At 40.3% G+C, this 26,489-nt stretch overlaps 1 protein-coding gene across 2 annotated transcripts in view; it reads left to right on the forward strand.

Annotated features, from left to right (window-relative positions):
* APBA1 (amyloid beta precursor protein binding family A member 1) overlaps positions 1-21,874 on the forward strand; it is a 90,106-nt gene extending 68,232 nt beyond the window's left edge. Inside the window, exons 5-13 of one of the 2 annotated variants that reach the window (XM_055699129.1) lie at positions 2,952-3,097; positions 8,404-8,436; positions 9,520-9,606; positions 10,158-10,343; positions 13,757-13,936; positions 14,950-15,162; positions 18,935-19,054; positions 19,685-19,825; positions 21,586-21,874. In XM_055699129.1, the coding sequence (XP_055555104.1) occupies positions 2,952-3,097; positions 8,404-8,436; positions 9,520-9,606; positions 10,158-10,343; positions 13,757-13,936; positions 14,950-15,162; positions 18,935-19,054; positions 19,685-19,825; positions 21,586-21,657 (1,178 nt within the window). In that variant the 3' untranslated portion in view covers positions 21,658-21,874. The remainder of the gene's footprint in view (positions 1-2,951; positions 3,098-8,403; positions 8,437-9,519; positions 9,607-10,157; positions 10,344-13,756; positions 13,937-14,949; positions 15,163-18,934; positions 19,055-19,684; positions 19,826-21,585) is intronic. The other variant, XM_055699130.1, reaches the window with a different exon arrangement.
* The last annotated feature ends 4,615 nt before the right edge of the window (positions 21,875-26,489 follow it).

Raw genomic sequence — 26,489 nt, forward strand, 5'->3', positions numbered from 1 at the left:
TTTTGATCAGAAATTGTACTATAAAGGGGTTTGTGCCCTTTATAGTGAAGTGATGAAAGTGGTGAAAAGGCCTTGGTATGTAGAATAACGAATAGCAACACTTGAAATGCCGTATGGTTTCAGGACTGGAAGAGTGTGCAAATATACAGTACTTCCAGATGCATACATTTCCTTCAGGAAAAAATTCCCGTTTTGGGGGGCTTGAAAGTGACTCATTCATTTTGAGAGTTTTCCAGATACATAGTATCTGAACAAATTCTGCACTTTGGAGATGAGCATCTTAAAATTACTAGTCATAAATTTTCATATTTAAAGAAACCATAAAGGAGACGAGCTTGCTGATAAGATTTATGTATCTACTTCTGTCTGTGTGTATAGTTTCAGTGTCTCCAGCTCTTTCTTTTACCATTTTAATCTAAATAGTGACTTGCATTTCTTTGGGGCCAAAGTTACCCATGCTCATTCTCAGGGGCTGTTAATCTCTTCAGTTAGAACAGAATTGGCATTCTGAGTAATGTTAAACTTTAAGCCCCATCACCTTATAGCTCAAGATACCCCTTGAGCTAATAAAAGCTCCCTTCCGATATTGTAGGGTTTTTGCTTTGCTCTTACAGGAAAAAAAGGCAAACTGAAAAAGTTTATTTTTTTGGTGATAGAATATAGACACTTTTACTCTTAGCATTCTCTAATACGATTTGCATTTTTATTTGTCTTGAACATAATTAGGTTAACCAGCCTCCCTTTTGGATCATGACAATTTTAACATGTAGCAAGGTGTTACAATAGAACATGTTTGCATATACAATTTTTAGATACAAATGCCAAATACCAAAAACTTAGGAGATCATAAATGCTGCTGTGTAAGGATTTGCATATTCAGGTACTGAACACTTCAATACCATCTAACTTCTCACAGAAGTTGTTGGGAATCAGGTCATTCAGAATCTGCAGGGCAAAGAGTTGTTCTGCCGTTAGGAGAGCCCAAGTTCTGTGTATTTAACAACATTTTTATTTAACTTTGTCCTTTACCTCAATATCGTTGTTGAGACTAACAGTGATGGCATAAAAGTACTTTTCTTAATTGGGCAATCAGTCCTCTTGGTAAGGGGAGACATTTTGTACCTGTAAAGCATTCCTGTGGAGGCTCTACTGCAGGGGTCCTCAAACTACGGCCCGCGGGCCAGATACGGCCCCCCAGGGTCCTCAGTCCGGCCCCCGGTATTTACAGACCCCCCCGCGCCCCCCCCCGCTGGGCGCTGGGGGGGGAAACCAAGCAGCCGCAGATGGCTGCCTGCCGCTGCATCCGCGCGCCCACCCCCCGGTTAAAAAGTTTGAGGACCCCTGTTCTAATGCCTGTTGCACTAACTGCAGCTAAGGCACAGGTGAGCAAGTGGCTGATGGCTGTTACTAAATTGCACCCTTCCTCTTTCTGTTGTGACTGTCAGTCTTACCATTGCAAGGCTGGTTTTGGTGGGTGAGGAAAAGCTCAGTGACTGTGTCTGTCCCTTTATAACAGTGAAAAGTTACAGAAATTATTTTGCTCAGGGATGATCCCTGCTCACAAAAGAACAAGCTATTATGAGAGATGGGCTAGATTAACAGTTAAGGCTTTTACTGGAGAGACATTGTATTGAGTTTGTGTGGCAAAGATTTGGTAGTGGGTGGGCTACAAGGGTCCCTTCTGTGAGAAGCTGCTAGAACACTCCCCCATGTCTGATGGAGCCAGTGCCAGCCAGCTGCAAGACTGGACCCACTGTTTGCCAAAGCTGAGCCCATCAGCAACACTGGTAGCAACTCTGTGATAACGTGTTCAAGAAGGGGGAAAAGTTGCTGTGCAACAGTAATTGCAGCTGGAGTGAGGAGCCAGGCTATGGGAGAGAAGCAACTGCAGACACCGAGGTCAGTGCAGACGGAGGGGCAGGAGGGGCTCCAGGTGCCAGAGCAGATCCCCCTGCAGCCCGTGGTGCAGCCCACGGCGAGGCAGGCTGTGCCCCTGCAGCACGTGGAGGTCCATGGTGGAGCAGATCCCCACCTGCAGCCCATGCAGGTCCCCACGCCAGAGCAGGTGGGTGCCCAAAGGAGGCTGTGACCCTGGGGACGGCCCAGGCTGGAGCAGCTCCTGGCAGGGCCTGTGGCCCCATGTGGAGAGGAGCCCGCGCTGGAGCAGGTTTGCTGGCCGGGCTTGTGACCCCACGGGGGACCCACGCTGGAGCAGGCTGGGCCTGATGGACGGCACCTGTGGGAGGGACCCGCGCTGGGGCGGTTCGTGAAGAACTGTAGCCCATGGGAAGGGCTCATGTTGGAGAAGTTCCTGGAGGACTGTGTCCCATGGGAGGGACCCCACGCTGGAGCAGGGGAGGAGTGTGAGGAGCCCTCCCTGTGAGGAGGAAAAAGCAGCAGAGGCAATGTGTGATGAACTGATCACAGTGCCCGTTCCCCGTCCCCCTGTGCCACTGGGTGGGGAGGAGGTAGAGAGATGGGGAGTAAAGTTGAGCGTGGGAAGAAGGGAGCGGTGGTGGCAAGGTGTTTTAAGATTTGCTTTTATTTCTTATCAGCCTGCTCTCTTTTGATTGACAGTAAATTAATTCATTTCCCCAAGCTGAGTCTGTTTTGCCCATGGCGGTAATTACTGAGTGATCTCCCTGTCCTCATCTCAACCCATGAGCCTTTCGTTATATTTTCTCTTCCCTGTCCAGCTGAGGAGAGGAGTGATGGAGCGGTTTTGGTGGGCACCTGGTGTCCAGGCAGGGTCAACCCACTGCAGATGTTGAGTGCATTTACTTGGCATTTTGTACCTTTGAAAGTACTGGTTGCCATATGATCATGCTAAACTATGAAGTATTTCAGAGGAGTATTTGCAGCCATCAGGTTCAGGCTCAACTTGTCAGATTGCTGCTGTTTTGCTGTGGTTCAGCATCATTTTCCGCAGCGACTGCTTTCCTGTGTTACAGTTCCTGGCCCTTGTGATCCTGAAGACTTAATCGATGGCATCATTTTTGCTGCCAATTACCTTGGCTCCACTCAACTCCTTTCTGATAAAACCCCCTCCAAGAATGTGAGAATGATGCAGGCTCAGGAAGCTGTCAGCAGAATCAAGGTGAGGAATGGTTCCTGCTCCTTATTATATGCGTGCCTTAAGGTATGAACTTGTTTTTCCATGTGGGGTTATCTGTGGTTTCAGAAAGCTTAAGTTCCTCATCTTTCTTTCTGCAAAATAAATCACGTATTTAGTGATGCTTTTGGAACAACACTGATCAGGAAAATTTACCAGATAATTTTAATTCCCGTTTAGTAATACTTCTGCCATGTACTCTAAGCCAGATCTGAAGCCAGATTCAGTGGTCTAAGTTATATATTACCTGGGTATTGGGGGGAAAACAGGTTTAGGGTGTAACCAGTAAGTACTGCAGGTGTTTCTTTCCTTACACTTGATGGAATGGGTACTGTGGTAATGTTTGCAGTTATTTTTGACCCTGTTGTGGGTACTAGTTTCTCCACCACATAATAGCTATGAACTGATTTAAAAAGAAAAAGAAAAGCCTGTGATTGTACCGAGATGTATGGAAAAAAATAATTTGTCCTGGAATCTGGTATGTTTGCTTTGTTTGTTTGGAAAACAGAAGTGCCTACCAATTCTGTACAGGCCGCAACAAGCAATGGGCATGCTGCTGTATTGTAAGTAACAATAATGACATTGTCAACTGAAGTTAAGTACTGCATGGTTGTAGAGTATGCTGCAATATTCCCACTACCCATATGTGACTGGGTGGTATGCACACCGCTTCATCTTCTGCTAATTCAGCTAACCAACACAATCTTATCTGAAAGTCTTCTTCAGTTTAATACTTGTGTGTTCCTCTTTTGTGTAGTTTATTTTGGATTCCAGCTCAAACTTTGTGTGCAATCGTATAAAAGGGAGAGGAGGAGAGACAGTATGTTATCAGCAAAGCCGATAGCACTGTCTATTAAAGGTTGGCTGATTCTTCCTACTGTTACTATTCCTTCCAATGTTTTCCATGCCAGGTGTTCAGTTCGGTCTGTGAATGAGACTTTCACAGTGAAGCTCTTAGTAGAACCATTGAGATACTTCCAGAAAGTGTAATTTTGCTGATGTTCAAATACATAATTTCTTGTAACCTTGTCTCTGAAAATCACTAACACTCTAGCATTTTCGAGGCAGGGGTGTAGCCTTCCTGTTACAGATAAGTCGTCTTCTGCCACCTCTGTAGAAGTTTCCACAAACTTAAACAACTGCTGAACCTTTTGAAAAAGAATGATTTATCTGTGTTTATTGGAAACTTTGGATTCAGTGACATTTTTTAAAAGGATTTTTTCACTCAGCTTTCTCAACTCTGGCAGGTCTTGGTGGGTTCTTCCCAAAGCTACAGTGGAGATTTTCCCCTAGAGTCTGCTTCTTTCCTGCTCTGGGTGTGAGTAAGGCTGTGCCTCGCTGTTTAATAGTCCCCATGTGTTCTTTCCTGATGCTGGGCCACATGGTAGAAAAGTTGTCTGATTTGAATGCACAGGAGACTAAAGGTAAGATAGAGAAGGGAGTGAAATACGGGCTTCAGTGAGGCTGGATCTAGGAGGGCCACATCACTGGAGATTGAAAGGAAAGATTAGCAACAGCTGCTGCAGGAAACTGTACCAGGAACTGAACGTGAACCTGGGGGTGGGCTGGAAGTTTGCACCTGGAAGGTAAAACTTGCATGGGAGTACACTATTAGACAGAGATTGAAAGAATGTGTTACAGAAAACAGAACAGAATTGGTTCAAAGTGGGCCTGTGAGATGGTGTAGAATCTTTCCCTGATACTAAATGTATTTTTTAGAAATTGTTTAACAAAATAAAGTTCTTTCTGAGGATTCTGTTATGCCTCATCAGTGCTGTGCCGCAAAACGTAAGAAATCTGTTCAGCTCATTTCACTCACAAACCCCATAGTTTATACATCCATACAAATTGTCAGACACATATATTCTTGGTTGTAGTAAATTCACCTCAGGATGGAGGCCCAAGTAATTACATTGTTGACCTGGTAAAACCGTAGCTGGTGTGCAGAATTTTCTGAAACTGTATTTCAGAAAATTATTGGCTTACTGCATGGCACACAATACCATTGTACACTTCCTTGACAGTTACTGCTTTTCTGCTTCTAGGTGAAGCTCAGGCAACGTAAATGTACCTCCCTGCACCTTGGGGTTTTTGGTTTATTTGGGTTGGTTTTGACTGGTTTTCTGATTGCCATTAAAGCTAAACCTTTTAAGTGAGACATCCATTATGATAGAGTTCCTGCTGCTAAATTCATCACTGCGTAATATAGGTGTTAGCCCAAATGTATAAAATATTGTTCACACAATGACTAAGATACTTGGGTGCTAGTCGTGTTTGTTTACAGTGTGTTAGGTGTTGCATGTGAAACATTTCTCTGTAGTTAAAGAAAACAAAGGTTATGATTTAAGAATGAGTTTTAAAAATTTTTCAGACTTGAAGTTAAGAACATTAAAAAGGGGGAAGAGCTTTGTTTAAAGCCCACTGTGTACACATAGCTTCTCTATGAGTGTGTTCCTTTTGAATTTATTAATCCCTATAATGTTTCCTTTTAGCAGAGCCTTCAGACCACATAGTCATTTAGAATATGAACAGATTTTGAAAACAATTCTCTTCGCTGCTGCTTTAAAGTATCTCTTCAGTTTAGAAGTATGAGGGTTGGGTTGGTTGTTTTTTTCCTTGGACTTCATCTCTGTGAAATCAAACTAATTTAAAACAGATGCACTGCTTTGAAGATGTTTGTAAAACAGTTATTTCACATTTCCACTAGCAGGTACTTTCAGTAATAGAAAGGGTATATCACCATCTTCAGACTGTAGTGTCGTTTCTTTAGATACCACAGAAAAAAATGCCTTTTCACATTTTGCTTGGAGTGGAGCTATAGTACTTGTAACAATAAAAAAGTTGATGTTCATGGTTACAATTCACAGCTGATCTGTGTTGGTTACATTTCACATCTGAACTAACAATTAACTTTCATTTTTATTTTTCATCAGCAGATTTGAGCTGTGTGGCAGGTTTGAACATCTTTAGATAACAACTGATGTAATTACTGAATGTAATTTAAGGTAGAACCCGTGTGTGGGAATAATACGCACATTTTGTTCACTCAATATCATCTCGGTGTTCACTGGGTTGCAGTACATTTTTTGTAGAGGTTAAATGGGTTGAGTATCTTTAAGACATCCTGTAGGAAAAGTGGAAGCTTGCTGTTTTTTAACAATTTGTAATTTTGGAAGTTGCTACTAGATACATAGTTAAATTTAATTTACCTGAAATGAAAAGTCTGGACTCTATATTTTTAGAAAAACTGTATTTTATTTAGATTAAGTAGTTTCTGTTTTTTTCTAAAAATTAGAATCTTTTGCTCTGAATTAGCAAAATAACATGGTGATAAAGAGGATTGGATTGATAAAGTGTCTTGCATAGAATTATCCTTTTTTTTTTTTTCCCATGGACCATGACTACTTTTCATGGCATTTCAGTGTAGTGTTAAATCACTTACTAGAATTGGTTATTCCATATCATCACCTTAGTTTTATGAAATATTTGAAAGTAATTCTTCAAAAAACTAAAATACTACTAAGACCAGATGCTTCCAGTGCAAGAGCAGAATTTTCATTAAATTGAATGATAGTGTGTTTTGATGAATCTGTGATTCTGCATTGTAAACCTCTAGCTCAAGGATTTTTCCCCCCCCCCTTTTTATTCTTTTTGGCTGGTGCTTTTCTTCTTTTGTGAGGTCCATCACTCTGTAAAGTTTGGGGAGTGGGGCAAGCTGTCAGAAGAGAAGCTTGGTTTTGGAAACAATTTAAATGCTCTGTCTCCTGAGTTTATCCCCCCCGCCCCCTTGTCCAGTGTATAGCAAGCAGCTGTTATCAAGATGATTATGTCATTTCTGACTACCAATTTAAATTAATATTAATCTAATGAAGCGCCTGCAGCATGAGGCAGTTATTTTTTTTTATTTTTTTATTATTGCTTTTTATTAATTGCTTTTGCAGTAGTTTGCAGTCACCGGGCTATCAAATATTTCTTAAGTTTCCAAAAGGTGACTAAAAGCTAGTGAGAGAATGTTATTTGTAAATAAGCAGCAAGGTCTGAAGTTTCAGTAGCCACTTTCAGATTTGTTTAGACAAAACCTGAGAGGTGGAAGTTGTGAGCATCAGTATAAAACATTTGATGTGTCTTGTGATTCAGGCTTTCTGTTTGTTCTTCATGGAAGTAGTTAGCCATGCATCTTTATGAAGCCTGTGATACTAAGCTTCCTTCCCACTACAAGTACACCTGTTAATTTAATTAGCTAAGAGGCAACAGTCTAAGCTAAGCAGCTTAGACTGTTGGAAGTAAAAGGATATCTGCCAGCCTGGTGAGTATTGTGTTTCTGCAGTAAGCAGGTCTGTAAGTTCAGTTCACCTGGGTTTGAATTAATGATTGCAAGCCTGTAAGAATAATGCTTATTTGTGTTGTTATTGTTGTTATAGTAGTAGCACATGAGGAATCAATTTGTTGCAATGGGTTGATACGTGTCTGGATGTAAATCAGTTAAACTACTTGGTGACAAGAAACCTGGATTCAGGTGTTTGTGGAACTGAAGTACATGCTCCACTGCCTTCTTGAAAAAATGTGGTAGTGTTAACGTATCTTTGTGCAGGTGTCACAGTAAAACCTGTTGTCCAGATATGCAATGTTAACATTGGTGTGGATGTATTTGCACAGAAGGAGGAGAACTTTGCACAGAATGGAGGTGAAAGTTAACTTGTGTCATTTTGTTTTTCCAGGAAAACAGCGTAGTTTTAGAGAGGTTATTTTCTGAAGACTGTTTAATTATGAGAGCATTAAGAAACGTCAGTCTAAATTCTTTAGATCTGAAAATGTTGGGGTAATAATGGCTAAGATTCTTCTTTCACCTTTTACATTGGTGTTGATTCAAAAGAAGTGGTATCATGGTTAACACTGCTGTAAATGACGGGAAGTGCCATTTTTTGTCCTTAAAAAGAATCCCAAGAAAAAAACTCACAAAACCACCCCCTTGTTTGTTTTGAGTAACATTTTAAATGGACGAAAAAACCCAAACACTAAAAAGCGACAACAAGAAAAAACCCAAACCTTTCATGTTCTTCCTGACTTTTTTGGTACAGTTTATTTTTTAAAGTCATTGTGCTAAACATGAAAATTTTAGGCTTTTTTTAAGCCAAAAAGAAAAGGAGGAAATTAATCTAAGCAGGGACTAATTTAGAACAGCTAGTAGTCTGTGAGCCCTGGCATTAGCATGCAGATTCCTGCTTGACTTGGAGTCTCTGTAAGTCCTTCTCTAACTATTGTCCTGTCTCTGTTTGTTCCATGCTAAGCAGATGGCCCAGAAATTAGCCAAAAGCAGGAAGAAGGTGCAGTACAAACTCCCATCAGCTTGATGTTATGCGTGTTGTTTTCTGGGAGGGATTTTTGCCTTTCTTTTTATTTTATGTTTTTATTTTCTGCATCCAGCAAGGTTTTCTTTAGATTTGTTTCTGAGCCACCATACGAGTTGACATTTCTCAGAAATCAGTTGCCTGATCAGCCATTTTTTGTTGCTTATCATTAGCCATTTCACATTAGAAATAAGAGTAAAGATTGGATGGTTACAGGCAGTACCCAAAATGCATACTAAAGAAACAGGACTGACATGGCAAAGGTTTTAATTCTGTAGAACGATAGATTAAAATTAAGTCTTTTATTTATTTATTTATTTTGTTATCTTTCTATAAGAGTGCTTTGTTTGATTTACGGATGTGTCAAATTGCTGGATGCAAAAAAAAACATTTATGTATATACACATAGTAATATGCTGAGATTGACTCATTTTAGTAGTAAGTTTCATTTATGGAGTTTCTAAGTATCTTTGAGCAAATATTATTTTTAAAAAAATTAAATTTTTTTGCTTTCTGTTAACAAAATACGACTTCTAAAGTGTGTTAGTGCTTGAATAATATATTGTCTGACTGTGAAGGTCTTACCAGAACTGCATTATGAATTGCCTAAACTGTACCTACCTGTGGTGCAGGTTTTTCCATTGGTCTTGGCAGTCACTGTTAGCCCATACACAAATTTCTCAGGCAAGAGATGCAGTTACGCCTTTCTATGGCTTGTGTGAAAAACCTTCTTTAAAGTGGGATTCATAGTGTGGGAAAAATGGGAGAATAATTTTGATTGTCATGAAATCTTTATATAGTTCATGTTGCAGTCAGGTATATTTTTACTGAATTGGTGAAGCTTTTATGGTGTTAACATTTTTTTCAAATAATATCCAGTTCACTTTCACATATATGTATATAGTTTCCATATCTTTGTGTTTGGCTTCTGCAGTCTAATACTCTATCTTGCATTGCTGTTCTGTTGACTGTGTCTTGGTGCGCCCCTGTTCATAAGCTAACATAATTAGTAACTATGTACCTAATGTGTTAGTTTGACACTAATCCATTTATTTTCAGGCTCCAGAAGGTGAATCTCAACCCATGACTGAAGTAGACCTCTTCATTTCTACACAGAGAATAAAAGTACTGAATGCAGACACACAGGTATACACAAAGACACCTTTGTCAGTATTGTGGTAGTAGGCTTCTGAAACAGACTTCCACCTACCTGCCAAAATTTGTCCTTTAAAAAGTCCAGGCACCATGCTCAAGAATTGTGTCATACATGAAATTACTGTGGTGTGTCTGACTGTAGAAATTATTAGAATTTGCAGGTAAGCTAATTGCAGTCAGCTCACTTCTTATGAGCTATAATGTGTCAAGTATTGATTGTGTCCAGAGTAACCCAAAATGTTTGCTTGTGGCAATTTGAAGTCTATAGTCCCTTGCACATACATGCCCAGCATACTCACATGCCGATATTGAGGCCTGTATGTGCTTTTCCACAGAAAACACAGCTTTAATTTGTAAAACTTGCTCTTTGCTTTACTTTTGGAAAGTGAAGCTCTTGTTTTCTTTTGGCATCTGCCTTCATGCATGACAGGTATTACAGATTTCACTTGGCAAAGGTCTTATATTGTTTGTTTTCATAATGCTAGGTGTGCAATAAGAACTTCATTGAAACAGGTACTTATGTTATTTTTTGTATTCCCCAGGAAACCATGATGGATCATCCCCTGCGGACCATTTCTTATATTGCAGATATAGGAAATATAGTTGTTTTGATGGCTCGTAGGCGAATGCCACGGTCTAACTCCCAGGATAATGTGGAAGCATCTCATCCTTCTCAAGACGGAAAGAGGCAGTACAAAATGATTTGCCATGTCTTTGAGTCTGAGGATGTAAGGAATTACTCTGTCTTGTAGTTTTCTAGGGGTGGAAGTGTAAGCATATTTTAGTAGGCTTGAAGTCCATTGCAAACAGTCCCATTTGTTCTTTAACTGCAACAAAATACTTCATCTAAGTAGAGGAACATGCCTTCTGTTTGCATGTTTGCACCTGACATTTTATTCACAAAATTGGTGTTTATAGTAATGCTTCCCATCTGCCAGCTTCTTCAGTGCCTTTCAGTAACAATGAGAGGAGGGTCCAGTTGCCACAAATACTAGCTCAGATTCCGTGTGTGAGAGTGAAAGCCTATCAGATATGCCTATTTTCCTAGAGAAATTCTAATCCTAAATCTTGCATCAAGTATCAGTCACTGATACGTACTAGAAGGTGAGGGATTTTTTTTGTTTGTTTGTTTGAGACTTGTACTGGGGAGCAGTTGCTGACATCATATCAAAAAGCCAGCAAAGGAAGTTGGTAATTTCAGCAGTCCCAAAGTATGCTGAATAGAGACACAGCTGTGTAAATTTTAGTCTATGGTGCAGGTTACTAAGTTACATGATATGGGACTTGATAGTGTGTTTTCACAATCAATGTGCATAACTTGCTGATTTTATACACTTTTTAAAGCTCAGTAACTGAAAGGTAAAATCCATCATATCAGATTGAAGTGGATTGATATGTAGTTGTCAGGATCATAATCAGGTTAGCCCTAATAATTTGGGAAAATAAAAGATCTCAGTTCTCAGCCCTCCAAATAGCAGAGTATTACTTAAGAGAACTAAGGTGAAAATCAGTTTCTTATCAAATACTCCTGTGTCTTCCACTCTGTAATGTATCAGCAAGGACTTGGGAAGGTTTTCTTGAATAAGCAACTGATTTTATGTAATGATGAATCTTTACTAAACCCATGTCTGTATAAAGTATATGGGTGCAGATTAATGTACCTATATGACTTACTGCTGAAGTTAAAAAGTAAGGACAAGAGCACTGACAGAATTGATCCTCAAACAAATTTTTGACAGAGAGCATAGGAAGTTGTGATTTTTTTTTTCCCCAAAAAATAAGATGTAGGCCACTTTTGCAAAGCCTTTCAAGAAACTGGTGTGAAAATAAAACAGCTTTGATGCTGCTTTTCCTGTCTTTCTAGTCACAAGTTTGGACACCGCTTGCTGTCTTACTGGCCAGTTGAAAAGGCAAAAAACAGTCAGATACCAGAGGCTGGAGCTTATTTTCCTTCAGCTTTTGGTGGTCTGACTATGATCCAGACTTCCTGTATCCGTTTCCCAGGCTGCTATTAATACTCTGGCTAGCTGGATTCTGTTTCCTTCTGGGGATAACTGACATTACTTTCTGTGGTTTGTTTGGGTCAGCCCATATTTGTGTCGGATGTGATCCCCTCTCTGCCACGGGATGTTGGCCTGGAAAGTATATGCCTGTAGATGAAAGAAAAACATTGCTCAGTGATGTGAAAACACGCTGAGATGTTACAGGAGATTATACCTCTCCTTAGTCACGGTATAGTTCACAAATAGATTGCAAATTCATCTCAGATACCCAAATGACTGAGAAAGAGTTAGAATGGAAACCTTGCAGCACCTGTTAACAGCAAGGAGATGGCAGCTTCAAAGATACTGTAGAGCCAGTGGAGTTGTACAGCCTGTTCATACTATAAAACTCATATATGTATCATTGTCACCTTTTCTTCTTCTGGGGCAGCTGGGTATTTTAGAAGAATTTACCCAGTAACTGACACAGAAGCTGTAAGTACTCAAGTGGCTGTTGGCCAGAATATGTCTCTACTTGGAAGAGTTCTTATCTAAGGAGGACAGCACTGGATTTTCAACTGTATTTAGAGCTGTATCTTTAAATGAGCTGAATCCTAGTGATGTGTCCACATGCTGGGTGTCCAACTGGGACTTGGTCTCTTCCTGGAGAGAAGATACATGTGTATGAATGTAAAGTCTGCGTTTATCTCCGCACATTACGGAGCTATGGAGGTGTAGTTTTCCCATTTTCTTGCTGTCTTGTTCTTGCTGTCAAAACTGTGTTGATCTGAGCATTGGTGAATACTGCCAGGCTAAATATTGGCCTTCTCAGCAATCATCCTGTTGTCATGAGCAGGTTTGAGTTGCTTTAAGATACAATCATGTTTTTATTTCAGGGTTGGGAACTCTTCCTTTATTAGGGACCAAAATGGACTTTAAGTAGAGCTGGTAGGCTGTATGAAAATACACCTCAGCAGTATCCATTCATCGCTAGCACTCCCCCAGCCTGTCAGCTGTGGAGCTGTCCTCTTCCCTCCCTTCATCACAGCCAGCAGCACTGTGCTCCAGGGGTCTGTTTTGGTACACACAGTGTCCAACTCCTGTTCGCTACACAGTACTTACTGCATATATTGTGCCAGTTATACACAGCAGTACTCTGCACCATGCTGTGCTGCTTTCCTCTTCTTCCCATTACCTGTCTCATACTAAACATGATCACTAACTCCAAGGGAGGCATCCCTCTGGTCTGCTGTTTCCAGCTGCATCTCCTACCTTGCACGACACAGAGCTTTCCACGTGTCTGCCTTGTGCCCAGTTTCTCTCCCACTGCTGCAGATAGGGAACAATTTGTGGTGGCAGCAGTGCAGTGTAGCGAGTGGCACATTTGGTGGCTTTAGGTGCAGAGAAGGCGATGGGAAGCTGCAGGTGCAAGAGGGTGCACACAAAGGGCAGGCAGAGAAGGACAGGGACAGGTAACTGGCAGACTCATGGGAGTTGGAGAGAGGGAAACAAGAAATGTGGGGAGAAAGGCTGAAGGAGGTAGCAGGGTGGGGAAGGAGATGTGTGTGACCGTTTCCAGTTACTTCAAGGCCTGGATCCAGTCACTGATTGCTGCCCTTTTCCTTTTATTCATCTGTGACTGAGGTAGGAGCAGTCAATATATATGTGATGGTTTTAAAGCAGGGTAAGAAAAGGAGGAAATGCCCTCTTAAATGTGGGTTTGTGTTTTCCACTAGACATTTTCATTTTCACTGCTGGCTTGTCAGAGAATGGCATTGCCTCTGCTAGGATGGAGAACCATCTGGGAGCTGCATGTGTGGGAAGAATTGTAGGTGTGGGCTACAGCCACTATAGTGGGTATTTCCTTACATTTATATTAGCAGTTCTTAACTGTGAAAGGATGGCTTTATTTATATTTCATATTTATAATCGCTTACCCAGCTGGATTCATGGCACAGGTGAATGTGTTGACATTTTGTGGGTCTTTAAAATTAATCTTTAATGCATAAGTATTTTTTAAACTGTATTGCCGTAACTTGTAGGTTCATCAGCTTGATGGTTGACATTTTACAGTGTGATTTTAACAGTGAAAGTATCAGTGGACAAGACCATCAGAATGTTTCACTTTTTTCTTTTCTCTTCTCTGGGAACTGCTACAGGCACAGTTGATTGCACAGTCCATAGGTCAAGCATTTAGTGTGGCCTACCAGGAGTTTCTGAGGGCAAATGGAATCAACCCAGAAGACCTTAGCCAGAAGGAATATAGTGACTTGCTCAATACCCAGGACATGTACAACGATGACCTGATTCACTTCTCCAAATCTGAAAACTGCAAAGATGTATGTCTCATTTTTTCTTGCATAACAGCATTAAGATGCTCTGTATCAGTTGCAGGCCCACGCTGGCAGAAATCAGAAAACCATTAATACTTCCTATAAATGACCTCAGTGACTCTAGAACAGGAGTCCTCAAACTACAGCCCACGGGCCAGATACGGCCCCCCAGGGTCCTCAATCCGGCCCCCGGTATTTACAGACCCCCCCACCCCCCCTCCCCCGCTGGGCGTTGGGGGGGAAACCAAGCAGCCACAGATGGCTGCCTGCCACTGCATCCGCGCGCCGGCCCCCTGGTTAAAAAGTTTGAGGACCCCTGATCTAGAATATCCCCCCAAGTAGAACACCCTGTCATCAGTTCTGCGTCAGAGGCAAACAACGAACACAAAAGCTGTCAGCAGTGAAAAGATATACCATCTGTTTGTGTTCTTTTTACCAAACAATTATCAGATGTGTTTGAAAATTAATTTAAAACAAATTAACAGATTAATACAATATAACAGATTACAGTAAACAATATAAAATTAGAGAGTCATGGGTGTTGGTGAAAGTGGCTGATTCCAGATTTTAAAGAATTGTATTTGCTGAAAGGATTTGCAGCTTGGTTAATAAAGATGAGCCAGTGCACCACTGGAGCACACAGGCAATGGTTTTCCAATCCACAGTCATAAACTGTTTCAAGTCTCTTCCTCTTTAGCTTTGTCTGCCAAAGGCCATGGCACCAGGGCTTCTTCCACTCCAATCTCCTCTGCTCATATGGAGAAATAAGTTGTGAGGGGTGTGTTCTGCATTAAGCAAAATCTATATTATGTAGTGCTGATACTTGATTTCATGTTTGAATACAAATGAAATGTAGTAAGATGTGTACACTACTTTGTTTTGCCATTGAATTATGAATGTTGCAAATAGGGAGAGTGTATGTTTGTTGGTTATACAAATGTTTGGAGAGGGATGGTGCTAGTCAGTTCCATAGGTGTGAAGAAGCTTTTTTTTTGAAACACTTTTTTCTTATGATACAGGTTTACATTGAAAAGCAAAAGGGAGAGATCCTAGGTGTAGTGATTGTGGAGTCTGGCTGGGGATCCATTTTGCCTACAGTTATCATAGCCAACATGATGCATGGAGGACCAGCAGAGAAGTCTGGGAAGCTGAACATAGGGGACCAGATCATGTCAATCAATGGGACCAGTTTGGTTGGCTTACCACTCTCAACGTGTCAGAGTATTATAAAGGTATGGAGAGTGTTTCTGGAAGTTGCACATTTTAAAAGGATTACATAATAATCTCCTTTTTAAAAAGGAGAGCAGGAAGTATAGAACTCTTAAGTAATTTCTTACCAAATGTTTGTATAGCTCTTTCCATTTTATGATCTTTACAGTGAGAATTATGCTACCCCAATTTTCTGACTCCCAGAAAGTGAGCTGTGCCATTTACTTGTACAGGCAAGGACTCTGTGCAGAACTTCACTTTGCAAAAGAATATTTTGTTCAGAAGGAAGATATTACCAGATACACACTTTAAATTTTGTGTGACAAATGGTGGCACAGGTGCCTAATACTGTCCTAGGCCATATTAGCTGTTTAAATGTCTCCTAGAATCTGGCTGAAATAAAGCTGATGCTTTTGTTTGTTTGTTTGTTTGTTTATAACTATTTTTAAAACTTTTGAAGTAAAGACATACTTATCCTCTGTAGAAACTTTGCCCTACTTATTTGAAAGTATGATGCTTCTTTTCACTTAGCTAAATGGGATATTTTAATTATAAGAGCTTTCTTGTAATTGTCAGAAAAATATGTGACTGCAAAAAGCATACAGGTCAACTGGAACTGGAGAGTGTCTGGGGTAGCTGTAGCATACAAGGAAATAAGTGTTTAAACATGAGGTTTTCAAGAGCTGGAAAGTTGCATCACTAGAGAATGTTTGAGATGTAGGTATATGGACTTTGTTATTTACCAAAATAGCCCCACAGAGCTCCTGCAGATCATAACATGTAGACACGTAATGTAATGCTGGTGGTGTGCTATACAGATGTCCTTCTCTAATTTCTAGGAATATGCGTGTTATATTACTAATTTAGGCAACTTCCTGTAACAAGTTGTGTTATTTAATACTTTTTTTTGCATTTTATACTTTTTTAAATTGCAAAGGAAATTTTGCATTTACAAAGTACATTTTTTTTTTTTGTCCATGAATTAGTTTCCTAATACTTGAACCAAGATATTTGCTATAAAGACTTCCCATTTTGGTTTCCAAAAATGTTGATGCTGAGTTCTGATGAGTAATAGTTCTGTAAGTCACTGAACCAGCCATTTTAGATTCAGTGAATAGAAATGATAGCCTGGAAGTTTAACATACTAAAAGCATGGCAAAAACTGTCTTATATTTGTGAAGGAAAAAAGAATTCATATTAAGTATCTTTGTGCCAGCTTCACTGGAACAAAAGTCCCTGCAAATTTAGACTTTTCATGTTAGCCGTACTTGTTTCCTATCCCACATCACTCTTATTTCTACACCTGTGATGAGTTACACTTCTCTGATTCAGAGCTTTTCCAGGTGGAGCTTTGTTGGGCTCATCAGTACTTTCTCAAAACAGCCAGCTTTGGTGTTCCCAGTTTCTGCAGACCTTTCTGTTCCTCGCTGATACTTACTGCTGTTGCCATAGGAACTGCTAGCCATTAATTTGTCTTTCTAAAGAGAAGATTGTGTGTTTGCAGGTCTTCGTAACCATACATCTGGAGCTGTTCATATGGCACTTCTGGTAACAAGTATATATACCACTGAATGTTCTAAGCACACATATGAATGTGGCAGAAATGTTTCTGGATTTCAGATTTCTTTAGCATGCTGTAAGGACTTCTATGAAAATACGAGAATATTATGTAGCTAAGAATATCTCACAAGCACTTCAGATGAAATAATTTCAGTGTTATGGCTGTAATCTCTGTAACAGATTGACTGTAAAACAACTGCAAACTGACAGCTTGGAAGAAGCTTTCCATATGTGGTGGTTGTTTCCTAATTGTATTACATTACTTGTATCTTTTTCAGAAGCATCTGGTGCTGCCTACAAACAGAAGCAGACTCAGGGACTAGATAATCAAATAAGTTGGTCAAATGATGCAATTGTTTTGTTTCTGAGCAGTATATGTTACCAGTCTGCATAATACTGGAAATCAGCCACTTTTGAAATATATGTGCTTTCTGTAAAATTAGAAAATTATTTGTGGGGACCACATTTCTTTTTTTCCAAGGAATACATGTAAGTAAGTTGCACATTCTTCAGGGAAGTGAGAGCACAATGATATCAACTCTGTTGAGGGCATGTAACCTGAGTGAATTCACATGACTGAGGTTAGACACCTAAATTCCTAATAGAAATGGGTATCTCCAGTATTCTGCATGACTCCTGCTCTCCTGGATTAAGAAGGATGAAGCAAAAATGCCTCAGAGTTTTGCGTAAACGTCAAACTCACAGCTTAGTGCAGGTTGAGTAGTCCCTATCTTCTATAATGTGCGCTGTTGTGAAGACCTGCATATAGAAGATGAATGGCCCTTGAGCATGTGTGGTGTGCTGCTAAGTCCTCACCAGAATGGAGGAGTCCGTAGTCATGGAAGAGACAGCATTCAAACCCTTCTGCTGGGAGTGGAGTAGAAGCAGTTCCCACTGCCATGTGTTTTGTCATGCGGTGTTCACATGCCCCTTCTCTTGGAGCCACTTTCAATAAGAGCCGAGCTGAGCTCAGCACGGTGTGGAAGTGACTGCAACTGTTTCCCATGTGATGATTACATCCAGTTTAAGGACTGACAGGAAAACAGACTCTAAGGCAGTTCACCCTGGCAGGATGCCAGTCTAGTTACACAAGTCACTGCTGAATCTGGAGTGTAGCTCAACAGAATCAGCAGCAGTAAACTGGTTGTACATACTTCAGTGTATTACCTTAGCTATAGTAGGAATTATTCTTCAGAATTAACCTTTTCAAGTCCGTGCCAGACACCTCTTAGTTGCGGTGGGACCCAGATTTCAATTGTACATATAAAACGAATTCAGAAGCAGGTACTGAAATTGGTAGGTGTTGTATTAAGTAGGGTGAATGTTGCTGTATTCTTTATAAAGCATTTTTTCTCCATGTGGATTTTATTAATGCATTTATTTATGGCTAATCCTTTGTGTGAATGAAGCATTTCAGAAAAATGTCTTGACAATCTCCAAGAGCTCTGACTACTTAAAGTTGTAGAAGGGCTTAGATCAGTTATCTGCATTTTTACATTTGAGTTTTTATGGAGCCATACAATCACAGAGTCTCTCAGGCTGGCAGTCACCACTGAAGCTGGTCTAGATCAATACTTTGGTTCAAAGTAGACCAGGTTGCTCAGGACTGTGCCCACTAGGGTTTAAATAACCCCAAGGCTGGATACTCCACAGCCTCACTGGGTAATCTGTTCCAGTGTTTTACCGCCCAGTAAAAATAAATTTTCCTTCTTCAATTTTCTTTTTGTAGCAAGGAGTTCATGATGAATGTGATGTTTAGAAGGGGAAGAGAAACAGAAATTATGAGCACTGCTTATATAAGCATGATACGAGCAGGACCTGCCATTTGCTTGACAAAATTCAGTATATCCTATTAGGGAAGCCACTTATTTGTAACTATCTTCGCTACTTATTTAACTTTTTATTCCCATCCATGGTCATTGCTTTTTTGGTGAGCTGCATAGGCCCATTTGATATTCTTTTTATATGTGATTGTGTTATCAAATGGAGAAATTGCTGACAGGAAACTAGTTTTCTTAAAAAAAACTGTCAGCTTCTCAGCAAGAAAAATTTGGTATCTTTTCACTCATTTCACTGAACATTCTGATGCTGCTGTCTGGCATTCAGTGATGAGATTCTGCTACAATGCATACAAAGAGGTATTTATTCAGGACTGTCAATATTTTAACACTTTTTATATCACCTACTACCTCCACTGAGTTTGCTAGCATTTTTCATGGTGATTTCTTTTTTCAGGGTTTGAAAAACCAGGCCCGGGTTAAACTGAACATAGTTAGGTGTCCTCCAGTAACCACAGTCTTGATCAGGAGACCGGACCTCAGATATCAGCTGGGCTTCAGTGTGCAGAATGGGATTGTAAGTAGCTTCCACACTCTCTGGTTAAGTTTTAATATGTAAGAAACTTCTTATCTATTTGTGGGTAAGTTTCAGTGTGGGAAGGCAGAGGCAGCTGTTTTCTCCCTTACAGTAAGCAGGACTTTGCACATGTGTTAAGTCTCCTATATAGAAGCTCAGTTAATCACAGTTATTTTTTGTCTTTGACTCTGTTTACTTCACAACTTTAGAGTCAGCCAGAGGAACCGAAAAGCTGTTTTAGGTAGAGAAACAAAAATGTGTGGTAGAGGTTGCTTTCAATCTGCATCATTTGTGTCTAACCAAGCAAAAGACAGTCCTCGATCCCCTTTTGTTGTAAGGCATCTGCCTTCTGAACATTGCTAAACTGTGGTCCTTCATATACTCTTAAATTTCCAAATCACAACATATGTGCCGTACAACACAAACAGCCTTTTCTGACAGTTTGTTCTGCTCTTGGAAGAGAATATCCAGTAGTTACTTGTCACTAACAAATTTTAATTTGAATCAGTGATCGATTACATTTTAGAATTTGTTGAAAACATCTGTGTTTAAATGCTGATTTACAGTTTACAAGCAAAAATGAGTAATCTAAAGCCTCTGACCGTGAAAAATTTGTCCTTTCCCTTACAGATCTGTAGCCTTATGAGAGGAGGTATAGCAGAGCGAGGAGGTGTACGTGTCGGCCATCGGATCATTGAAATCAATGGGCAGAGTGTTGTAGCAACACCCCATGAGAAAATTGTTCACATTCTCTCAAATGCTGTTGGTGAGGTAAGAGCAGGCAGTGTGTCTAGGCAATATAACAGCCAATCACTGTTACCAGTGGAAACCAGTAACAAATGGTGTCCCTCAAGGGACCATACTGGGACCAATACTTTTTAATGTCTTCGTCGATAATGTAGACAGTAGGATTGAGTGCACCTTCAGCAAGTTTGCAGGTGACACCAAGCTCTGTGGTGCAGATGAGGAAAGGAATGCTATCAGAGGGACCGTGACAGGCTTGAAGAGTGGGCCCATGCAAACCCCATGAAGTTCAACAAGGCCAAGTGCAAGATCCAGTACCCGGGTCGGGGCAGTCCCTGACACCAGTGCAGACTGGGAGATGAAGGGATTGACAGCAGTCCTGCAGAGAAGGGCTTGGGGGTAATGGTGGATGAAAAATTAGTCAAGACCCAGCAATGTCCACTTGCAGCCCAGAAAGTCAACTGTACCCTGAGCTGCATAAAAGGAAGCGTGGCAGCAGGTTGAAGGAGGGGATTCTGCCCCTTTGCTCTCATCAAGACCCCACCTGGAGTACTGCTGCCAGCTCTGGGCTCCCCAGTACAAGGCAGGCATGGACCTGTTGGAGCAGGTCCTGAGGAGGGCCACAAAAGTGGTCAGTGGGCTGGAACACCTCTCCTATTAAGAAAAGCTGAGAGAGTTGGAGATGCTCAGCCTGGAGGAGAGAAGGCTCTGGAGCGACCTGTTGTGGCCTGTCAATAATTACAACTGGCTTATCAGAAAGACAGAGAAAGACTTTTTAGCTGGGCTGGTAGTGAAAGGACAAGCTGCAGTGATTTTAAACTGAAAGTGGGTAGATTTAGCTTGGACATAAGAGAGTAATTTTTTGTGGTGAGTGTGGTGAGACACTGGAACAGTGTGCCCAGAGAAGCTGTGGATGCCACATCCCTGGAAGGTTTGAATGTCAGGTTCAATGGCACTTTGAGCAACCTGACTCAATGAAAATGTCCCTGCCCATGGCAGGAAGGTTTGGACTAGATGATCTTTAAAGGTCCCTTCCAACCCATACCGCTCTATGGTTCTATGATACTGTGATTTTTGGCTCTGAGGCAAAAGCTAACAAACACCTATAAATTCTGTATTACAGAAGTATTATAGCAGCCTTCCAGTACCTAAAGGGGGCCTACCAGAAAGCTGGAGAGGGAGTTTTTACAAGGGCGCGTAGTGATAGGACAAGGATTAATGGTTTTAAACTGAAAGAGGGTAGATTTGGATTGGACATAAGGAAGAAATTTTTTATGATGAGGGTGATGGAACACTGGAACAGGTTGCCTAGAGAAGATGTGGATGTCCCCTCCCTGGACGTGTTCAAAGGTTGGATGGGGCTTTAAGGAACCTGATCTAGTGAAAGATGTCTGTGCAGCAGGGCAGTTTGGACTGGGTGATCTTCAGAGGTCCCTTCCAACTCAAACTGTTCCATAATTCTGTGATTCTACCTCTGTTAGCCTGTTGCTACTCAACTTTAAAAAGTGGAACCGAGAGCAAGCCAGCACACCATTTGTTTTATTACTTAGCCATAGTTCTTTAGAAGTATCCTAATCTGAAAATGTGAAGTGTCCACAACTTCAAATGGTTCATTGATATTAAACATACGATTTTGTAAAATCACTAGCTGCAATACTTTAATAAGGGTATGAGAACTCAGTTTTACCTTCCCCTTCTGTTCTGTATGACTTTAGCTAGTTCCTTCACCAACCTCTGTTGTAGTATGCATGTTAGGAACATAGATTAACTTGCCATATTTCCTCTAGATTCATATGAAGACTATGCCAGCTGCCATGTACAGACTGTTGACTGCACAAGAGCAACCAGTTTACATCTAAAGCTGACACCTCACCGTCACAACGTGCATGGAGGATGTTTTTCCTCATTAGTGCTTGTCTCTCTAGCACTGCATTTCTGTGTCTGCAAAGACATTCTCACCCCCCCACACCCGATACAAACACAACACTGTCTCTCTGTCCTCCCTCCCTTTTTTCATCTTCTTCCCACCATTTTCCTGTATTTTGGGAGGGAGCAAAATATATCTATGGGACTATTTCGGTTGCGTCTTTTTACAAGTGAAACTTCATGCAGTTCCACATGCAAAACAGGAAGATAACTGCAGCATTGTTCACAGCACGATTCACAAAGAAGATTGACTCCGCTTCATGCTACATAATAACTTTTATTATTGAAGCTATAATTGGACAAACTAAGTAAACTAAATGTTGCTGAACAAAATATGTCTTTACCAAACAGATAAAAGTATAGGGCACAAAGACTTCTCTTGGATATCCTGCATGTGACACTGCTTTTCTGGCACTATTTTCCCACAGGCACTGAGCTCAGTGTTAAAGGTTTATGTCTGTAGGGAAAGTAGAATACCAAAAGGATAGTTTTGCCTTCAGGAAGAATTACCTGCTTGTGAAAACTCAGTAAACCCTACTGTTGTAAAATGGACCGTCAAAATACACACCTTTTAATTCCCCTCTGTCATCAGTTCTTCATGACAGTAGGACCCCAAAAGGTACTCTATGAGTTGCTGAAACATGTTACACTTGCATTACTTACACTAAGTAATTTGGGAGGCATTTTTTACAGCTGCCTCCCCCTCTCTGCCCCCAGGTTTCTAACTCTTTCGTTTTCTTCTACTTTGTTTTTAAATGCAACATGTCTTTTATAGTCCCTTGCCTATTTTAGAAGTTAAAGGAGAGGGGGAGAATCTTTAAATATCTACAGGAGAAATAATGAGGGGATTTCCTGAATAGCTGCTCTTTTTCTAGGCAGTTAATTCAGAATTTGGTGCACACAGCCATGTGCGCCAGTGTATATAGACATTTTTTTAAATTGTGCTTGCTATTTATGGAAGTTTGAATATAAGAGATCTGCAGACTATTCTAAGTGATTTTGTTCTCTGAACCAGTTTTAACATATATTTTTGTCCAAAGACCTGTCTAATTTTATTGACTTTTCCTTTAGTTCATGATATAGATAAGAGTGGAAGGGATGAGGTGGGAATAAACCTATTTATTTTGTTATATAATTTAACTTGTGATTTTTTTTCCATCCATGGCACTTAAAGGAAATATGTGTGTACTATATGCACTTGTATGAAGATGATAAACTCTAGGAATGTATGAAATCTAGGATTTGATTGGCCTCTAACTTGCATGCTAGAGACAAAAGGGGAAAAGGGGGATTGGGTTGGGTTTTTTTTGGGGGGGTGGGTGGGTGTGGGGAAAAGCAATGACTTCTCTTGCTAGTGAGAGAAAAATTCTCAATTCTTTGTAGTTACTTTTTACCAGGACAGTGTACTGGTGCATGTGCTGAAATTGAACCATGCATTTAGTCCAGGCTAGTATGTTGATTTCTTTCAAATAAGCAGTTTGTGCTTAATTTTACTGTGATAGAAAGGCTCAGTGAGATGAAAACCAGAGCAGGTCACACAGCCACAAACCACTTCTGCTTTGCAAATGTGCTGTTGGTCTTAAGTCATTTATTTCTCAGTTGTGGGGTCGACTGTGCAATGTAAATGTTGTTTGCAGTCCAGTAATGATACCTAGACATTACTACAGAGATTCATGGAAGTGGATGTGTGTGTGTGTGTGTGTGTGTATATGCATATGCATACTTAGTGCAAATGCTGCTAAGAGCCATTGAGCACTCTTGCTGGAGGTTCATTTTTGGTTTTCAGAAACCATGGATATTTGTGGGCTGATCAGAGGTGGAGAATAAACTTTGTATTTCAATCAGAGGTAGAAAATAAACTTTGTATTTCAGTGAGCAGTAAATATTTAAAGGGGATAATAAAGTGGTGCATAAACTATTGTAGTAAGTGAATACATTTTAGTGTTGAAATTAGTGTATGATGACTTGATTTAACTGCAGTTCTTGTTGTTATATAATTTAATCCAAATCTCCAGAATAGCAGATTGCACAAGAGAGCAGTGTTAGTATTCCAGGTTAGTACTTACCTCTACTACCTGACTGATGCAACTAGATAGTGAATGACTTGTGAGTATATTGTTTAACTGTAGGCATCTGGTTTATGATCATACAAACTTTTTTCCAGAGTTTCCATATATATAGTAATATATGTAAATATGATATATAACCATGTACAATTTAGATTATATACAGTGCAGCCTTTCCATAAGTTGCCTGAGAAAATCAGTTATCATGCTTCTGGTTCATGCTATGTTTACACCCTCTGCTTCACTTGTTTGTGTGGTTCTGTCCAGCTCATGTGGTAGGGTCTTTAACTCACTTCATGGGGAAATGATGAAGACCTGAAGATGCAGATGTATTTAGAGATGTATCAACTGTTTCTTTGAAAATCTTGCAGCCAAGATTCTGTGAAGTTGCTGGCAGCTGGGTGCTTGAACAGTTCATGGTAAACAGGTGCTTAACATTAAGCAAGTGAGTGCTTGCATGATCAGAGTCTAGCAAAAAGTCACAGTTTTCCCAATTACATTGTGTGCAGACTGAGAGGTCCATAGTGTGTGCACACTTCTGATAACAGTAAGCAATCCCTTTTTACTTTGTAAAGGAAAGGTTTCAAGAAAAAGGAGCTTGAAAGGGAAAGCTGGCAGTTCTCTGTAGACTGTTGCAGCAGTTTGTTGGATTACATACACGAATTTTTAACAGACTCAAAGGAACAAACTGCTGGTTTACATTCCTTCTTTAGCGACAGACCTGAATTATTTCTCATCCTTGCTGCTTCATACAGTCTGATTAATTCTTCCATGTTTACATTAAGGATGAAACATCCCTTATATTTTTTTATTGGCAAGTTTCACACATATGTTTTGAGTCTTGTTTGAATTTGACTCAGTTGGGATTTCCAGGTTTGCTTGCTTTCCTTTTTTTCTAAACAAAATGTATTTCTGAAGACAGCAATGTGGTTGAGATCTCTTGTACATATTTAGCACAGTACCTAGACTATGAAGTTGTACTATTGTTCTGTAAAAAGGGTGAATAGAAATTATTGTAAAGCGTTGGGAAAAGTATAGTTATTGTATTTGTAACAATATTGTTCTTTGTAAACATATAATGATCTCTCTATATAAATACAAATATATATAAAAATATGTGAGCCTGGAATGTTGATATTGCACATCTACTGAATGTAATTCCTCTGATGTTTTTGCCACAGGTCTCTGACCTCTGTAATGAAGCTGCAGTGTTTTGATTTGGGGGGAGGGTAAGGTGGAGAGGAGTGGGGTTTTTGTTTCAGATGGGGCAGAGTGGGGGGTTTCTGGCCAGCTATTTTGTTGTGGTGTATTTACTGTGCTACATTCCTTTATTTAACAGAGTGCTAATGTCTGTAAGATTTGCAACAATAAAATACAAAATTACCTCAGACTAGGCTGAGAGTTTGCTCATACTGGCCTAGGGGGTTGGCTTGCCAATACCAAGTGGGTGAATGCTTGGAAGGTGTCTGAACTTTGCTTTTGCCACTTAGTCTGGAGTAATATGATATGTGTTTCTGCAGGTGCAAATGAATGCTGTTGACTTTATTTTTAAAACAGCATTATTTTCAGGTAAGAAATTACACTAGTGCTCCTAAAGGAAGCTGATTCCTGTCTAAGGTTGCATCCCTGCTTTTACTATGTGAAATGTCACCATGTTTGCCAAAAATATGTTATTTCAAGATACCTTTTATATGACAGAAATATTATTTCATTGTCTGAATTACTTTAAATATGCCTTTTTCATAAATGAGGCCTTGCTAAAATTCTGTACACTTACTATCATTTCTGATTTCCTCACTGGATGATTTTACCAATGACCAAATTAAGATTTGATTAATTTGATTCAATTAATAGGATTAAGATTCACAAAAATCTCTTTCTGAATCCTAAGCAACTGGCTAAAAGGCTTGTGCTCTCTCCCTCCACCACTGTTATTTCTGCTAGTCCATGTGCACCTGTGTATAGGGGTAGGGGGAACAGGGAAGACATAAGAATGACTTTCAGAGAAGTAAACTAAAAGCAGGTACAATTATTTTTTTTCACTTTAAGCCCATGTTTCATGCTTATCCTTATCATAAGCATCCACTTACCCATTGATGCTTCTTCCTGCTGTCTTTACCCTGTTGCAGCCTGCATGTACTCTGCCTTTCCTCCCTGTTTCATCCCATAAAGTATCTTCCATGGCTTCTGTGAGTTTCACCACTGGTGAGGAGGTGTGTATGCTGCTCCTTCTCCAGAAGGGCATCTTCAGGCAAGGCCACAGAAGTTCAGGAGATGTACCCTGGCAGCAGTGGAAGAGAGACGGTGTGGCAGGTTGCCCTGAGTTGTGTGCCCCCTGTTTTAGAATGAGAAGGTCTGGGACTGAGGGCAGTATCTCACCCACTGATAAATTCCCTTTGCTCTAACTGGTGGCTTTTCCATTGGGTGGGAGTTGCTGGAGCAGTGGTGATGGCAGCTGTGTTTGAGAGGGTTGATGAAAGGAGATTTTTCATTAATTCTGCAGTCTGCCCAAATGGGAAATGAGACTGCATTTGCAAATGGGAAAGGGCATGAGAAGTTTATCTTTTTAATGACAATGGCTCATAAAGCTGGTAGTTTTAAAGAGAAAGGGGGGGGGGGGGGGAGCAGCCGCTGGTCGGAGACTGGTTCTGATGAAAGATATTTGTGTAAACTTTTTCTTGATGGATTAAAAAACACTT

Source organism: Falco cherrug, chromosome Z (assembly GCF_023634085.1).
Source record: "Falco cherrug isolate bFalChe1 chromosome Z, bFalChe1.pri, whole genome shotgun sequence".
Taxonomy (NCBI): domain Eukaryota; kingdom Metazoa; phylum Chordata; class Aves; order Falconiformes; family Falconidae; genus Falco; species Falco cherrug.